Consider the following 16,642-nt stretch of genomic DNA (forward strand, 5'->3'; position numbering starts at 1 on the left):
TACAGCAGCTAGAGTTACTGGCCTTAAACTATTTTAAGTTATTTTGAACACATTTACATACTTGCAAAGATAAAGTTGTGCAATGTTTTTAACTTGCCACCTATGCAAACATTATGTGTAATGTCTAACTATTAAGGTTTCTAACATGGAGATTAGGGGAAATACTTTTTCTTGCTTTAACTTTGTGTGTTTCATTTGTATTTTTGCAAATAGCCCACGGGCAGTCAGTTTCTTTCCTTGGTGTGTGAACTGCATGTCATGCGAGGAACAAATGTGCATGGATGTGTTAGGTTATGTGGGCCTGCTTATCAGTAAAACGCAGCAGAGCAGTGTATGCATTGATAAGAGGCCAAGAGTGGAAAATGGATTGGCCTAAATATGTTGATACTGCATAATAAGTTCCTTGAAATATTAATAGGTTAAACAAAGTTTGTACTTTATTGGTTTTGTTGCTTCCCTATGTAGATGTTAGTAACTAGAATATGTATTGATATTAAAAATATTGAAATTAATCATAGGAATGCTGTGTTTCTGTAAAGAAATATATGCTAGTCCTCATTTAAATATGCATTATATCCTTTTCCCTTTTCTTTTTAAGAGAAATACCAGTCGTCAGACAAAGCCATTGAAAGTACAAGTTATGCATTCATCTATTGTTGCCCATCAGAGCTTTGGTCTGAAGCTCCTAACGTGGCTTGGCAGTGTTATTGGATATTCAGGTGGGCAAATTTGAACTTGTTTGAGATAAGTTAGAGAATATTTGTGAGGCAAGCTGAATTCCTGGAGCAGTTTTGTCCACTTATTTCAGATTTGTAATATATAAGGCAAAGCTATTAATAACTTGTCAGACTTCAATCTGTTTTCTCTTACTGGAGTGCTGGTCTGAGTTCTAACTTCCATATGAAAGTGCTACCAGTCTTGGTCTTCTTGGATACTGTTTTATGTTTAGCTGCTGTTGAGCAGAAGCTGAGAATCACTGGCAAATGCTGGATGCCAACAAGCTATTTTTTTCAGTCCTAGTTCTTTCTAAATGAATGCAGTAAGCTGAAAATAACCTGATTAGATAAACCGAAATTACTCGAAAGTAATTTGATGAAAGATGATGAAAGTGATTGCTTCAGATAAGCAGGAAGGTAGAACAACAGAGAAAATGCAAGGATATGTGGAGGTCTTTTTGGGTAAGTATAGAAGCCAAGGAAGTATTAATCAGATATTTAGAAAGAGGTTTCTTCAAAAGTATCAGGATTGTTTTTATGGGAATGCTCTGTGTTTCCTTTGACTTGGTTCCTCCTTTGTCCTGTTGAATCAGAAGGTTGTGAAGATGTGGAGCATCACAGGAAGTAAAAGGAAAATGTGTCAAACTGCTGATACGTAGAAATGTAGATGGAGTCCCCAATGCACTTTGTGTTCTATACACCTGTGAATGAACAAGAGCTACTAGGAAAGCATGCTCAGCTGTAATATTGCATATATGTTCTACATAGATTTTTTCAGAGATTGTATGTTTTATTAGGCTGATAGTTGAAAAACTAGCCAAGATTCCAGGCATGGGATCTCTATATCGTGTCATCTTTTTGAAAGATAAGTAGTTTATATTGGTATAAGTTTATTTTTAAAGATACATAAATCATACATATAAAGATACATAAATCAAACTTGTGAAGAGTTACAGTAGCAACTTGTTCAACTGTTTGCCGGTGTAGCTGGCAAATAATAGGTATTAATAGAAAGGAGGGACATAAAGATAGTTAATTTCTAAGATAATTTTTCCTTTCAGTGTAATGTATAGGCAGGCACTGTCTTTCTCATATTCCTTAAGCCTGGATTTGTGCTGTGTCATTTATGCCACATGCCAAAGTCACTAATTTTCATCACTAAATTACAGTTGTAAAAAAGTAACTTGAATATGTTAATGGAGTATCAAAGTACAGATGAAAGCATTGAATATATGCTTTGATTTGTGTGTGATGTTCCTGAAATTCTGCAGAGTCCGCTTCATTAAACGTAGTGTCCTTTATGATTCAGAAGGGCAAAAATAAGGTCTGATGGTAAGCAGCATGCATACGTTTTGTGTGTGACCTACGTGCTCAGCTGCTTGAAATGCCTCACACCTTGTGATGCAGACTTGCAGTGTGCTCTGGAGTCTGATTTTGTGATACGCACTCTTACAAAAGGTGGTTTCCCTTAGCTTTTTAACAGACTCCCCCAAACAGGTAGATTCTGCTCAGTCCTTTAAACAGCCTGTTTCTGTTCAGTGTGCCCTTAAGGCCAAGATGGCCAATAGTAACCTAGGGTGTAGTGGGAGGAGGCCACAGGTCGAGGGAGGTGATTCTCCACCTCTACTGACCCTGGAGAGGCCACCGCTGGAGCACTGCATCCAGTTCTGGGCTCCTCAGTACAAGACAGACAAGGAGCTACTGGGGAGGATCCAGTGCAGGCCACAAGGATGATCTGGGGCTCTGGAACATCTCTCTCATGAGCAGAGATTGCAGGAGCTGGGCCTGATTAGTGTAGAGAAGAGCAGCCTGAGAGGGGATCTCATCAGTGCAGATCAGTGTCTCAAAGGTGGTGCCAGGAGGATGGTGCCAGACTCTTTCCAGTGGTGCCCAGCGACAGGACGAGGAGCAATGGCCATAAACTGAAACACAACAAGTGTCGCCTCAACATGAGGAAGAACTTCTTTTTACGTGAGGGTGGCAGAGCACTGGGACAGGCTGCCCAGGGGGGATGTGGAGTCTCCCTCTCTGGAGACATCCCAAACCCGTTGACCTTCTCTGGGTGGCCCGGCCTTGGCAGGGATTGGACTGGATGGTGTCCAGCGGGCCCTTCCAACACTGACGCTTCTGGGGTTCTGTGATCTGCAAGATAGGGTGACAGAATTACACTGCTTAGATGGATACATTTAAATGTCCCTGACCAAATGGCATTGGCAGGTGGATGGGTCTTCTGCTGTGCCACAAGGTTAGGTTGAATGATTGCTGTGAAATGAGCATCAGACTCTTGCCTGTGGATAAAGTGAAAAACCTTACTATGGAACTTTGTCACAGGCTTCACCACCACACCCTTTCTAGCAAGTGTCAGTTCTTCAGCAATAAGTATCTGTTGGACAATACAGTAGTTTCCATTGATTGTTACCCTTCATAACAGCAGTTGGACTTGAACTCTGCAAGGCAGAAATAACCCCCAAACTGCTGTAGGGGCTACAGACTGTCTAGAACTGCACGTGGTATGGTACACATGACACTAAGCCACTGTCAGCCTGAGAAGCTGAGGTAGCTCAACAGAGAGCAGAAATTAGGGCTAATGCATGTAAGTCATGGAGCTGTGTCAGCGAGTAAGTATCACCTGCAGCACACAGGTTGAACAATGCTATGAACACATCTCTGTTGAGTTCTGTTGCAGAGGCAGGCTTCCTTGCAAGCATATAATTATTTACATGGTCATATAATAACAATTATTACTGCTTTCCACTAGAAGAGTATGTGGAAAAGCTTTAAAATAATAGCTGCTAGTAAGTGTAAACAAAAACCTCATGAGTACACGAGTAATTTCATGTATGAATTCTATTTTCCTTTTGATAGGACTAAGCAGGAAAAATACCTTAGAAAATGAGCCTGTTGTATAATTATTTGTTCTATCAGTAAGCAAGCAGCACTTCGAAGAAAACACAATTTTACTTGCTAACTTTGAAACAAATGGTTGTTTGGCAATTTTCACAAGGTTCCAAATGTTCCGTAAGGTTGTGTTTCTCCTGGCAAAATCTGAGCTGTGTTACTGAGTTCGCAAGGAAATGAGGGTCCTATGGTGTCTACTGTGTCTTACGAAAATTGCAGTATGTCAAAATGCACAAGTTTATGTTTAGCTATAAGTGACTTGTATCATTTCTCTTCATTAAGATGGCCTTCGTCGAATACTGTGTCAGGTTGGTTTACAAGAGGGGCCAGACGGTGAAAATTCTTCTCTTGTGGATAAGCTGATGCTGTATGATTCTAAACTGTGGAAAGGTGAGTTTTCTCAAGCTTCTGAAAAATACTAAAGAATGCTGTGCATAAAAGTTTTCCCTTTACTGTAGCTGCTAATATTTGATCATTTTTACTGTGATGTATTATAGACAGAATTGCCTGACTTGTTATAATCTGTCCCTTCATGATACACTACAAATATATCGAAGACAAGATCATAGGGAGACCATCTGTATCTGGGGTTAGATCTGATTGTTCAAAGGAGTCTGAAATAAGTCTAACTTAGGATCATAGACTCACATAGACTCAACCAGGCTGGAAAAGACCTTTAAGCTCATCAGGTCCAACCATTCCCAGTGCTGCCAAGGCCACCACTGACCCCTGGCACTGAGGCCTCGTCTACATGGGGTGTGAACACTTGCAGGGACGGTGACTCCAGCCCTGCCCTGGGCAGCCTGTTCCAATGCCTGAGCACCCTCTGGGGAAGAAATACAGATGACAGCGATAATTAAAGCAAAATGAGTAAACAATATAGTGGTGTCCCTGCCCGTGGCAGGGGGTTGGAACTAGATGATCATAAGGTCCTTTCCAACCCAAATCATTCTGTGATTCTATGATTTGGGTTTCCCTGCTTGATAGGAACTCAGCAGCTATATCATAACTGACCAAAATGCCTCTCTTGAAGGCATTGGGCAGAAGTTTTCTGCTTTGACTTGGGTTTGTGTTCATGAGGTATTCTTGAGTGTTTTGAGAACATTCAGTGCAAATTATTTCTGTTCTGTTATTTTAGAGCCCTTAAAAATTTAAAGTCTGGTGATACAATGGTATTGGCTAGAAAGTTGTAATTTAGAGGAAGTGGAGGAGGTAGTTGATTTCTTTTCCCTTGTGGATTCTGGGTCTCATTTGATATCCTGAAAGGGCATATAAAGCCAGGTGTAACAAAGAGAAGGCAGAGAATGGTGCAATATACAAGTCCTTTCCTTATTTAAACATGAATCCAGTATTTTGAAGATTTGTACCCTCCCCCTAGTATCTTGTTGTTCTTCAGTTCTGAGGTACAGATATCCTCCTACAGAGTAGTAACATCTTTTTGTGGTCTGTCTTGGGAACTTCTTGGAGCAGCAAGAAAAGAAGTAAGGTGGAAAATGGACTTGTCTTGGGTGAATGAATTTCTGCGCTCAGGCTTTGGGGAGTTTAATTGGGGTTTTTCACCACAAATTTGGTGATCTGAGAGAGAACTACTTCCGTTGACCATTGCAGTGTTTTTAATAAAGGTTTTGTTAGGATCATGTCTTTTATGTAAGCAAGGAGTAATTTGCATTTGTATTTCAAAATCAGTATTTCTCTACTTTTTCATGTTGTTTCTAGTTACTCTACATAAAGGAAATAGTGTAATGGCTTTTGACTTAAAAGTGACCTACAGAAAGAAATGGTACATGTGTGCATGTATTTCTAAGCTACATAAGTCAGTTCTTGTTTGTATTGATGCTGCTCAGACAGACTAGAAATTCAGAGCTAGCTAAGCTGATTCTTTTGCAGGTTGTTCACAGCTAGCACAATTTATTGCAGTTCCCAGGACATCTTATAATAACATGCTCCTTTTTTAGCTTGGGCCATCCAAATCCTCTGTTTATCCTTAGGAGGAATAGAGTTCTGTTCTTGTTTGTCTCACTTGCCTTATATTTGAAGGCTTATGTTCCCATTGAACAGCTCAGTGTTATCTTTTGCCGGTCTTATAAAAAATGTTGCTTGACGGATTTTGGTTTATGTATTCTTCATCCTTTGCTACCACCTGATATACTTAATCAAAGAGTTTCTGCTCTAAAAAGCACACTTATACCTCATCCTGTAAGATTTTTCTTACCTCATGCTGTAAAATCTTTGCTTTTCAAAATGTTTCCGTAATATGTCAACAGAAAATAGTGATGTGCAATATTTCATTCATTTTTCTTAACAGGAGCAAGAAATGTGTATCACCAGTTGTTCATGAGCAGTCTGCTTATGGATTTGAAATACAAGAAACTTTTTGCTATCCGCTTTGCAAGAGTAAGTATCTTTCTCAAAAAGAGCCAATAAAATGCTTAAGCTGTGTAGTGAAGAGAGTTTAGTTAGCATACAGTGCTTCAAATGAATTGTTACCCAAACTTTTTTCCCTTTATTTTGAAATGAGAAGTTGAAATGTAATGCTGACTACCTTATTTCTGTCTTCAAAACATTAGTTATAATGGCATCTCATCTCCTGGGAAGAAAATGGGCTTTCCAGGCTCTCCAGAACTAAAGCAGTTGAGATGTTTTTGTCTTCACCATCAACTATGCAGGCTATTGCTTCTTAAGAGCTAATCGCTTCTCATTGTGTAAGCTGTTAGAGCACTACTCAGAAATATTGCTGAAACTCAGTTATGCTGATTAGTATTTTTGCAGCAATGAGTATTTGAAATGCTTTAAATCAGCACTGCAAGTTTCTGCTCACTCTGCTGAGTGACAAACCACTTTTTGAGCAGAAAGCAAAGCATTAGCATTTAGTGTGAAAATGAGAGTGAGCAGGTCTCATGTGTGAGCAGATTAAGTTGTCATGTTCTTTGTACAAAATACATATATAATAATCCCTAAGAGCTACTCTTCCCTTTATCATGGCATTAAAGTTTCCCAGAGCAGACATTTAAATTAAAAACTCAGGTCAGTGTGGATTAGAGGTGAATTTCCCCTTGTTGTTTAGAATTACCGGCAGTTGCAGAGAGATTATATGGAGGATGATCACGAACGGGCAGTATCGGTGGCTGCTCTGTCTGTCCAACTCTTCACTGTACCTACTCTGGTGAGTAGTGCCTGTCTTTCTTTTAAAAACTGATAGTTGGCACTCCTTGCCTTTTTTTGCCTCCTTCTTAATAGAACTATGAGCGATTGCAGAGTGATTTTATGAAAGATGACCACGACAGAGAGTTCTCAATTGCTGACCTCTCGATACAGATATTCACAGTGCCTTCTCTTGTAAGTACTGAAAGACCAAAAAGGAAATCTTTCTTTGTTGAAAGCCACTCGAGGTTCTTGAACCAAGACTGCAGATTTCTGTAATGTTACTTTGGAAATAGTAATATGTGGAATAATAATTGGATAATAGTCATAGAGGGACTCTTCATCAGGGACTGGAGCGATAGGACAAGGGGTGATGGGTTCAAACTGAACCAGGGGAAGTTCAGGTTAGAGCTAAGGCAGAAGCTCTTCCCTGTGAGGGTGCTGAGGCGCTGGCACAGGGTGCCCAGAGAAGCTGTGGCTGCCCCATCCCTGGCAGTGTTCAAGGGCAGGTTGGACACAGGGGCTTGAAGCAACCTGCTCTAGTGGAGGGTGTCCCTGCCCATGGCAGGGGGTTGGAACTGGATGATCTTAAGGTCCTTTCCAGCCCAGCCCAGTTTGTGATTCTATGAAATTCAAGGCACTGCTGCTGCCTAGCAGTCAGACTGTTTACGTACATTGCTATGGGTTTAGAAGTTAAATTGTTCAACATGGCAAAGTCTGACTCTTAAGTTCCGAGAGCGGGCTGGGTATTTGGGGTTTTATGTTTTTCTTTTACCTTTTTCCAGGAAGGTACTTAGATGTTTATTTAGACACACTCAAACATGTAAATTCCTTGTCATACTAAGCCACAGTTACTGCTAGTAGAAGTCTACATTATGATTTGCATATCGTGGTGTCAGAGCATACCATTCTGGGATAGTTTTATACATGATCCACTTTACGTTAACTTACCAATCAACACAAGTGCAAGTAACAGTTGTCTCATGGTATTTCCTACTTCCTGTGGCACTTCTAGACTTGGATGATGCCTTCTTTCAGGTTTCTGGTTACTTTCTCTTACAGTGCTTCAGGCACTGTTACTTCACCCAGCTCACTAACTCTGCTGGTCTTTCACCAGCTTCTCCTTGTTTGGGAAATGTCTTTATTTGCTCCAGTCTCCAATAAGTCTGTCTTTGCTTGTATTACAAACTGAACAAATGAGTCTTTGGAGCTGGTCTGAAAATAAAAGTCTGATTTCATAGCCAGAATTGTTTAAAAGAGGAATGCTTCTGAACCCTTCCAAATTTACTCAGCTTAATTGAGCTCTCCAATTCAATAGCAGCATGGCCCTTGTGATCCTGAGCAAAGCTGATTTAAAGTTTCCTACGGGTGGATGTTATTCATGGGAATTCAACAGGACATCAAGATTTTGTTTCCATGGGTCAGGGCAATATTGTGTTACCTCTTCTAATTTTGATGCTGCCAGTAGAATGTTGCCCATATTCAGACTTACTCTGCCACCTGTTACTCAAATAGTTATGGTATTATTTTTTTCTTTGGCAGATGGGTGGTGAAATACATGTATTGATACGTTGCTTTTTAAAAAGGAGTTTCCTTAGAGGAGAATAACTGCAATGTCCCTTTACATGTTTTCTGTTTCAAAAACATGCAAAAAAAGGAAAGCAAATTTGGTTTTGACTGTTCTGGAGGATAGAATAGACTCATGACATGAAAATAATTATGATAAGCTCCTACCACTTGAATTATTTTTATGTATTTATAAATATTTTAGATATTTATGTATATTCATTCTTAATGAATGAGTTGAAGAATGTAAACCCACCCCCATACCCCTAGGAACATTTTCAATCTGATCTCAGTAATTTAAGTGTTTGAGCTCTCAAGTAACTGAGGTTTTTTGGCTTGAGGGAGGATGGGTGGCTGTACGGGTGGTGATTTTTGGGTGGGAAAATGTTAGCCATTAGATTTTATCCCACCCACCCCCCCAGCAGCATTTTAGAAGCTGTATTTTGATGTATCATTACCAACTGTAGAACCCAGACGCTCCAGTCAATAACCACAGCATCATTGAGGTTGATCAGAGTGGCCAGTCGTGATTCTACCAGCCACGTAATAAAATCCTCCTGAGATCCAAGAACTGCAAGAGTATGGGGGAGTTCTGGAAGAGCTCACAAGTAGGAGATGGCAGTAACTTCTTAGTGCCCCCTACTCTGTTGTCAGGTTGGCTTGGATGAGATTGTGGAAGATGATCGTCAGACTTTGTGATGCCTGTTGATTTGTTTCCTACAACATGGATATATGCAGTAGCCTTTGGAGGGAATTCTAAGTCATTTGATGTAATTTCCATGTGGAAATTGCACTATACAGTTCCTTAGCACTTTGGAAGATGCTCCACAGGGCTTGGTGGTTTGTAAACAGAACTGTCACTCCCCTAAAGGGCTTATACTTCAATTATATGAGAGAAGACAGCATATACTTAAAGGGAGGTACAAGTTAATTATAAGGCACATAATAACATATGCCTTGTGTCATAATTATATAGGTTAGCAGGAGACTAACCACAGTCAAACTTCTGTACAGAAGGGATCTGAAGAGAGAGATCTGGATTATGATAATTTGTGGCTAGATGACACTTTCCTTTTATGAATGTTTGGAATATTGGCTTTCAGTGTGTTCTGGTTTAATTCTTGATGTAACTATTTTGGATAAAAATTCCTGTATTTGATAAGCTTCATGCTGCAGTGTGACACTCTCGTTAGCTGTGTCTGTTAATTACAGCAAATTTCAATGTACTTTGGCATAGGCTCGAATGTTAATAACAGAAGAAAATCTCATGACCACTATCATCAAAACCTTTATGGACCACTTAAGGCACCGTGACATCCAAGGCAGGTTTCAGTTTGAACGTTACACTGCTCTGCAGGCTTTCAAATTCAGGCGTGTTCAGAGCCTTATTCTGGATCTCAAGTAAGTGTCTTACATATTAACTATGTGCTGATTTGATCAATTGAGGACTTAAGAAGAAAACCAAAATTAACACTTGCATCTCTTCTAATGTACCCAGGTATGTGTTGATAAGTAAGCCAACCGAGTGGTCAGATGACTTGAGGCAAAAGTTCCTGGAGGGTTTTGATGCCTTCTTAGAATTACTCAAGTGTATGCAGGTATGTAAATCTGTCAATTCCAGAATCTTGCAAAACTAAAGCAGGAAGATAGCTATCATGATATAAAGGTGGAAGGAACTTAATGTACTCTCACTTTTATGACCAGTGCAGTGTAAGTTTTGGAGCTGTCATGTTCTCCTGAAACATAACATCTCACCTAACTCTTTTCAGTGTAGTTTGTTGCAGAGGGCAATAAAAAGGAAGAGCAGTTCAAAAAGAAAAATGGCATTTTGGGCTTATTGTGCAGTTTTAAGGGCAGACAAGACACAGTTAATTGTGTGAGTGAAATCTGGTCCATCTTAACCAACTGTTCTCCCTCACACTGAGAGCTCCAGTTACTACTTAAGTGTTAGCAGAGTTGCTTTGTGTACTGAAGAATGTGTAATTCCTGACATACAAATAGATCTCTTCACTGTGTTTTATACCTCCATGCCTCAGCATTTTCACATGCTATGTTACCTTAAGAGGAGTATTTTAAAAGCAGTGCAACTTTTACGAGGGCAAATTGGCTTTATGGTCACTAAGGTATAAGTGAAAATCAATCCCATTTTTCAGTACTTCAGTAGTATGCTTTTCTCAATACCTAGCTTAGTCTGAATATGTTGTAATCCTCAGATCATTCTGGTTTTATTTCTTTTTATGCCAAGAACTGATTAGGTACTACAGCACTAGTATTTATTCACTACTTCACTGCATTTAATAGTACATCCCTAGAAAATATATTAAAGAAAACACATTTAAGATTATATGTGTATACAAACACTGTTGTACTGCTCATAATACCAAAATCTCTTCAGGTGTTAATAATAGAGTTCAAATCCAAAACCTTTCTTGTCCCAGTATTCTTCTCCCCCAATTCCTGACTCATTTTCTCGTTATTCTTTCAATGTGTGTAATTCCTTTTTCAGATGGTCCCAAGATTCTTTTTTCCTGTTGTAGCAACAATATGTTTGTAAGGACAAGTAACTACTGTCTCACACTTACACTAATGCTGTCAGCATATTTCAGTGATACATTGTTGAAATGGGTAATTCTTTTTGTTCTTAGGGGATGGATCCGATAACTCGTCAAGTAGGACAGCACATAGAAATGGAACCAGAATGGGAAGCAGCATTTACATTGCAGATGAAATTAACACTTGTTATTTCAATGATGCAGGACTGGTGTGCATTAGATGTAAGTTCCTTGTGAATTCTTTTTCCATGTGGTTATGTGAAGGGGAAAACCCCCCAAACATGAGTATGTTTAACACTTGAACTAAACACATACCTACACCATAAGCCAAGATCAGCTTCTCTGAGCAAGTGCAAATCTTTTCTGTATTTAAACATATCTCTTATGGCTTGAACTGACCAATTCATAAGTAGGTGGTTAAGCCTTTTAAAGACACTATAGAGAGAGTTCTGTCACACATCTGAAAGTTGTGATCATCACAACACTATCTGGTTATAATTTTCAGAGAAGAGGGAAGAGGGGTGTGGGCCCTTGACACATGAAACACTGCCTTGTTATGAATCATGTTTTTACTCCATAACTATTTCAAGTTTTAGAAGTACAGAATTTCAGCATGGTAAAATATGGCTGTGGAACAAGTGATCCTAGAATATTTAAACATTCAAGTTGGCTTTAATCTGTCACTGTTAGTTAATGTGTAGCTTTTACTAGCCTGGCATGATCATTGCTCAGAAAGTTCCCATAATATCAGTTACAAAAAGAACCCCAAAAAACAGTGGGTGTTTTTGTAATCAGACATACTGGTATGAGTTTTGCAATCTATTCCCCCTTAATTCAGCTTTTTTTGTTAGATTCCTTATCTTAATTTTACAGGACTGTTAATAAAGGCAAAACCCCCAAACTCATCAGACTTTTTCACATTGGCTGTATTGTTTTGCAGAGCTCTGGTTGTTTTTTCCTAATCTCTATAAACTGCAATATTTCTTTTAGGAAAAAGTGTTAATTGAAGCTTACAAGAAATGCCTGAATGTGTTGATGCAGTGTCATAGTGGTTTTACTGATGGAGAACAGCCTATTGTTCTCAGTATGTGTGGACATTCAGTGGAGACCATCAGATACTGTGTTTCTCAGGAAAAAGTTAGCATTCATCTCCCAGTTTCTCGTTTACTTGCAGGTATGAACTGGTTTAAAATGTTTCAGGAAATGTTGTATGTATGTGATTTGGTTTTGTGTGACCATAAGGAACCACACAGCAGTTGTTTAAAGACTGAACAGGATGTGTTTTGGCCATTTTCTAGCTGTTTGATAGCCTCTAGGCAAAAGGTTCCCAGATTTTGGAGAAGTAATTGCTTCAGGCCTGGGGGAGATTGTCTCATGCCTCTGGATTTGTCAGTGGGGTGTGTTGTGGGCAGTTACTGCTGCTTTTTTCCACTTGAGTGATACAAGAGAAATGCAAAAACAGATGTTAGAGAACAGATACATGGGACAGATGCATCACCAGAAAATTAAGCTGTGCTCTTTATGTCGTGTTTATCTTGTTCTGCAGTTGTGTTGAAAAAAAGGTGATGAATTTGAGCTTATAGAATCAGTCATACAATAAAAATAAATTCATAGGTAATAAAGTAAAAAGGGTGATTCTTAGGTAAAATATTATGCAGTAACTTTGAATGCTTGAATCTTTAAGCAAAACCCTTGTAGCTTTTAAACAAAGCAAACCAGAAAACCCATATGTATTTTGTAGGGGCCTCATTCTGTTTCTTGAGGTATTCTATAAACCTCTAAGGACTGATAGAAAGGATGAAGTATTGGTTCTGATAGTTGTCCTGATAGAGACCAAGGGCTCTTGGCTGTCGCTGAGGGGACATGGCAGAGTCAAGAGAGAGGCAAAAATCTCACTTGTACTTCAGGTCATATACAGATACAGTGGGGAAAGTGAAATTCTCTTCAAATGTATGCTTTGCCATATGTCTCTTCAGGAAATAGTTGCATAGCTCCAGGGTGATAAATCTGCAGCCTTACTTGTAGCTGTGTGCAGAAAATGGTTCACCAGTAAATGAGATGACCTTTGCTGCCCTATTCAAATGATATAGAATACTGTGTGTAATATGATGTATGGTTTTGTTTCATCTATTTATGTAGGCTTGCATGTTTTGCTGAGTAAAACTGAAGTGGCATATAAGTTTCCAGAGCTGCTACCCCTGGTATGTAATTAAATGTAGCATATTCATTAAATATAATTAATGCTGAATGTGGAATTGGTCATGTAAGTGTAGGATATTAAAACAAAGGACCTTTTTTCTATGACTTCTATTCAGAGAGACTCTTTTTAATAAATAAAATTACCTCTTAAAAGATTAATACATAGGTATTAATGACTTGAGCATAAGCAATTGGTATTGCTTCCCTAAATAATTTAAGACTTATATTTAAGGTTTATATTTTGTCCTTCGTGCATTACCTTCTCTTGGTAGTAGAAACTCCTGTCAGGATCCGATTCCTTCTCCTCGGCCTAGGTTCTCATTCTCTTCCCCAGCTGTGTCTTGCTTCCTGCATGTTCTTATTCATATGCTGTTTCTTTAAGGGGAAGTTAAAAAAGAATAAGATAAATTAAAAGAGAAAACATAACTGGGAGAAGAAATCTCAGTGTCTTTTGAAAGAAGAAGTACTTAACCTTTGAATGAGAGAAAGCAAATGACATTGTTATTAAATTGATTATGTTCACGTTTTAAAATGTGAAACCTGTCTTTAAGAATGAACTAAAGCCCTTGTGGAGTACTTCTGTGGAGCAAAGACAGAATATAAGGTTGATTAACATGGATAGATTCTGAATAGGCTCATCAAACTTTTGTAATGCGTGTGTGTGATTTGCTTCTCTTTTGTATTGCCCAACTATTGTAATGCTCACAAATATCCTTCTCCTTCCCATTTTCTTTTATTTTCTCTGTGTATATCAAAATACTGCATTTTCTTAATGCAGAGTGAACTTAGCCCACCTATGCTAATAGAACATCCCCTACGATGCCTAGTCCTTTGTGCTCAAGTGCATGCAGGGATGTGGAGGAGAAATGGCTTCTCTCTTGTTAATCAGGTAAGTACATAGTAGCTGTAGAAATCACTGTTTTCTGATAACTCCCTCAGGATAATTTCGGGCCCAAACTTCACTCATGTAAATTGTCTGGAAGGCAATGCAAGGGAGGCATTTCTACCTGCATTCACATCATTTGAATATTGGTGATTTTAAACTGGCCTTTGATTTCTTAGTCAGAAGTTACTTTTTGTTTCAGGGCTGCAACAGTGCTCAGTGAACTCGGTGCTCTGTGTGTAAAGAAGTCTTAGTATAAGGCAGTTACTGCCTTTTTACTGTATGCTGTCCAACAGCAGCATGAAGTGCAGAACTGATCTGTGCATCTTCAGTAATGCATTCACCACAGTCACATGAAAGTGTATCAAATATAAAAATATACACCACTAAGATTATTACTATTTATGTTTATAAAGTAATTGGAATCCAAGGACCACACAGAAGCATTAGAACCAGCACAGAACTGAGTGTTTCTTGGCTTTTACCTCTCATATTTCTTTCGTACTGCTAGAGACTAGCTCCATCCATCACTAAACTTATGTTCTCTGTGTTTGTACAAATTAGGTCTTAGGTGTTTCAAGCATAACAGCTATAAAATGGGTACTGTAGTGTCAGTGCCACCCACCAGGGTGATCGTCTAAAGTGATTTTCTTAGCGAGACACAGATTAAAACAAAAATAGGATTTGATTCTGTGAGGTGTTAACTTGATTTATTTGCAAGAAACTTCTTTCCCTCCCACAAGTCCTCATCTTCACTACGTAATTGCAATGCATGTGTACTAGGAGACTGTACTTCTCAAATATATTCTGCCACTTCTGCCTCTTAACCTAAAGGATACCTAATAAGGTGATGTCCTTTATTGTTAATATTAAAGTGAAAGGACATCTAGTTATGTACAGTTAGAGCACTGCCCATACATGTAGACATACATCAAATCCGAAATTTCAGTGTAGCTTTTGTTGGAGAAATGATGCTCTGTGTTCATTTCCCCTGCTTGTCAGCATCTTGAAGTCTAGAGCCTTGTTTAGTTTAGGTAATACAACTCCCACAGTCTGGAAGTCCCTTCTCTTTCCTTTGGCTATGGAGAGCTCGTGTTCAGCCAGTTCCTTTTGGGTGTTTTTCCAGAAGATAGGAATAGGCATCTGTATGTGTAGATGATTAGTGTGGGGAAGAGAGGCAAGACATGCCTAGCTCTCTTCCATGTAATTCTGGTGAGAAATAATGTGTCTCTAGTAGAAGGTTCAGCATGCTGAAGATTGTTGCCAGTTCCAGGTGGAAACCTCTTTATTTTTCCTTGTAGACTCAACCTTTCCCACATTTTAGTGCCATGGTTGTGGTGTTGCCACTGCTTGGTGTGGCACATGTTGAGTTCACTTGCAAAACGCTTTGGGTTAAGAATGGTTCTATCACAATATGAACACTTGGCTGAATCTGGCAATTCTTGAAAGATTATATCTCAAACAATTAAAGAGCAATTCATAGAGCAAAGAAAGAACATTTCTCCAACTGCAAGGGCTTTTACTCCTGTGAAGTTCAAACCGTTCATTGCTAAACAAATAGATAGACTAAAATGAAGCCCAAAGAATTCCACAAGATTTTTCTTCTAAGTGTATGCAATCTAGACATTAGATCAACATATCCCAGCCAGCAACTATGCTTGGTTTGTGCTATATTAAAATGCTTTTTGCATACAAATACTTGTGTAATTTTTTTTCAAACCACAGATTCATCTTCTGTTTGCTATAATACCATAGAACAAAGTCCATTTTTCCAGACTGAAAACAAATTTTGATTAAATCAGTTTGTTAATGATTGTGGTTTTGGTTTTTTCTTTCAGATTTATTACTATCATAATGTGAAGTGCAGGAGGGAGATGTTTGACAAGGACATAGTCATGCTTCAGGTAACCACATGTACCAGTTTGCACTTTGATCAGATATTTTCAGGATACGTGTGCATTTGGTTTTAGCTCCATCAGAACCATTTAATGACAAGGAAAAATAGTCATTATTTGTGGGATTTGTTTAAACTCTTTATGTACTATATACTAAGTGATATTATGTTGACCCAGCAGGAACAGGATTGTAGAGACAAACTCCACTAGCCAAGTGCCTTTCATCAGGCTTTATTTAGAGTCTTTGAGATAGAAGGAATATCCCTGAGTATTTTACACTTAAAAGGACATCAGAAACTATTGATAGAGCATAGGATCCTTTTTGTCAAACATGCTCCCACTTGTTATATTAGAGTCCAAAGAGAGTAAACTTAAGTAACTAAATCTTCATGCCCAGGATAGAGAGAGGAGTGGATGTCATAAAGAATATACTGTGAACATGGTATGCAAATACACAAACATGCTATAACAACACCCTGTTGTAGTATCTTCTGTTTCTAATCATTTTTTTCTTTAATAGACAGGAGTGTCTATGATGGATCCAAATCACTTCTTGATGATCATGCTGAGTCGCTTTGAGCTTTATCAGATATTTAGTACTCCAGACTACGGCAAAAGATTTAGCACGGAAAATACTAACAAGGTATCTTATGTTCTACTGCAAGAGAAAATGTGCAACTTTGTGGTGTTGTACCAAGGCTGTGCAATTTCTTGATTAAAAAACCAAAACCTGTCCTATTTTAGTTTTGTTTTACCAGTTTGAAATATGCATAAATACTTTTACCTGCTGAA

At 38.7% G+C, this 16,642-nt stretch overlaps 1 protein-coding gene across 1 annotated transcript in view; it reads left to right on the forward strand.

Annotated features, from left to right (window-relative positions):
* UBR2 (ubiquitin protein ligase E3 component n-recognin 2) overlaps positions 1-16,642 on the forward strand; it is a 52,146-nt gene that overhangs the window by 11,362 nt on the left and 24,142 nt on the right. The window contains exons 7-18 of the mRNA XM_010010210.1: positions 599-719; positions 3,897-4,004; positions 5,920-6,008; positions 6,679-6,777; positions 9,559-9,722; positions 9,820-9,919; positions 10,967-11,095; positions 11,864-12,047; positions 13,013-13,074; positions 13,851-13,961; positions 15,794-15,859; positions 16,371-16,493. Coding sequence (XP_010008512.1) covers positions 599-719; positions 3,897-4,004; positions 5,920-6,008; positions 6,679-6,777; positions 9,559-9,722; positions 9,820-9,919; positions 10,967-11,095; positions 11,864-12,047; positions 13,013-13,074; positions 13,851-13,961; positions 15,794-15,859; positions 16,371-16,493 — 1,356 coding nt within the window. The remainder of the gene's footprint in view (positions 1-598; positions 720-3,896; positions 4,005-5,919; positions 6,009-6,678; positions 6,778-9,558; positions 9,723-9,819; positions 9,920-10,966; positions 11,096-11,863; positions 12,048-13,012; positions 13,075-13,850; positions 13,962-15,793; positions 15,860-16,370; positions 16,494-16,642) is intronic.

Source organism: Nestor notabilis, unplaced genomic scaffold, assembly GCF_000696875.1.
Source record: "Nestor notabilis isolate BGI_N333 unplaced genomic scaffold, ASM69687v1 scaffold362, whole genome shotgun sequence".
Lineage (NCBI taxonomy): Eukaryota > Metazoa > Chordata > Aves > Psittaciformes > Psittacidae > Nestor > Nestor notabilis.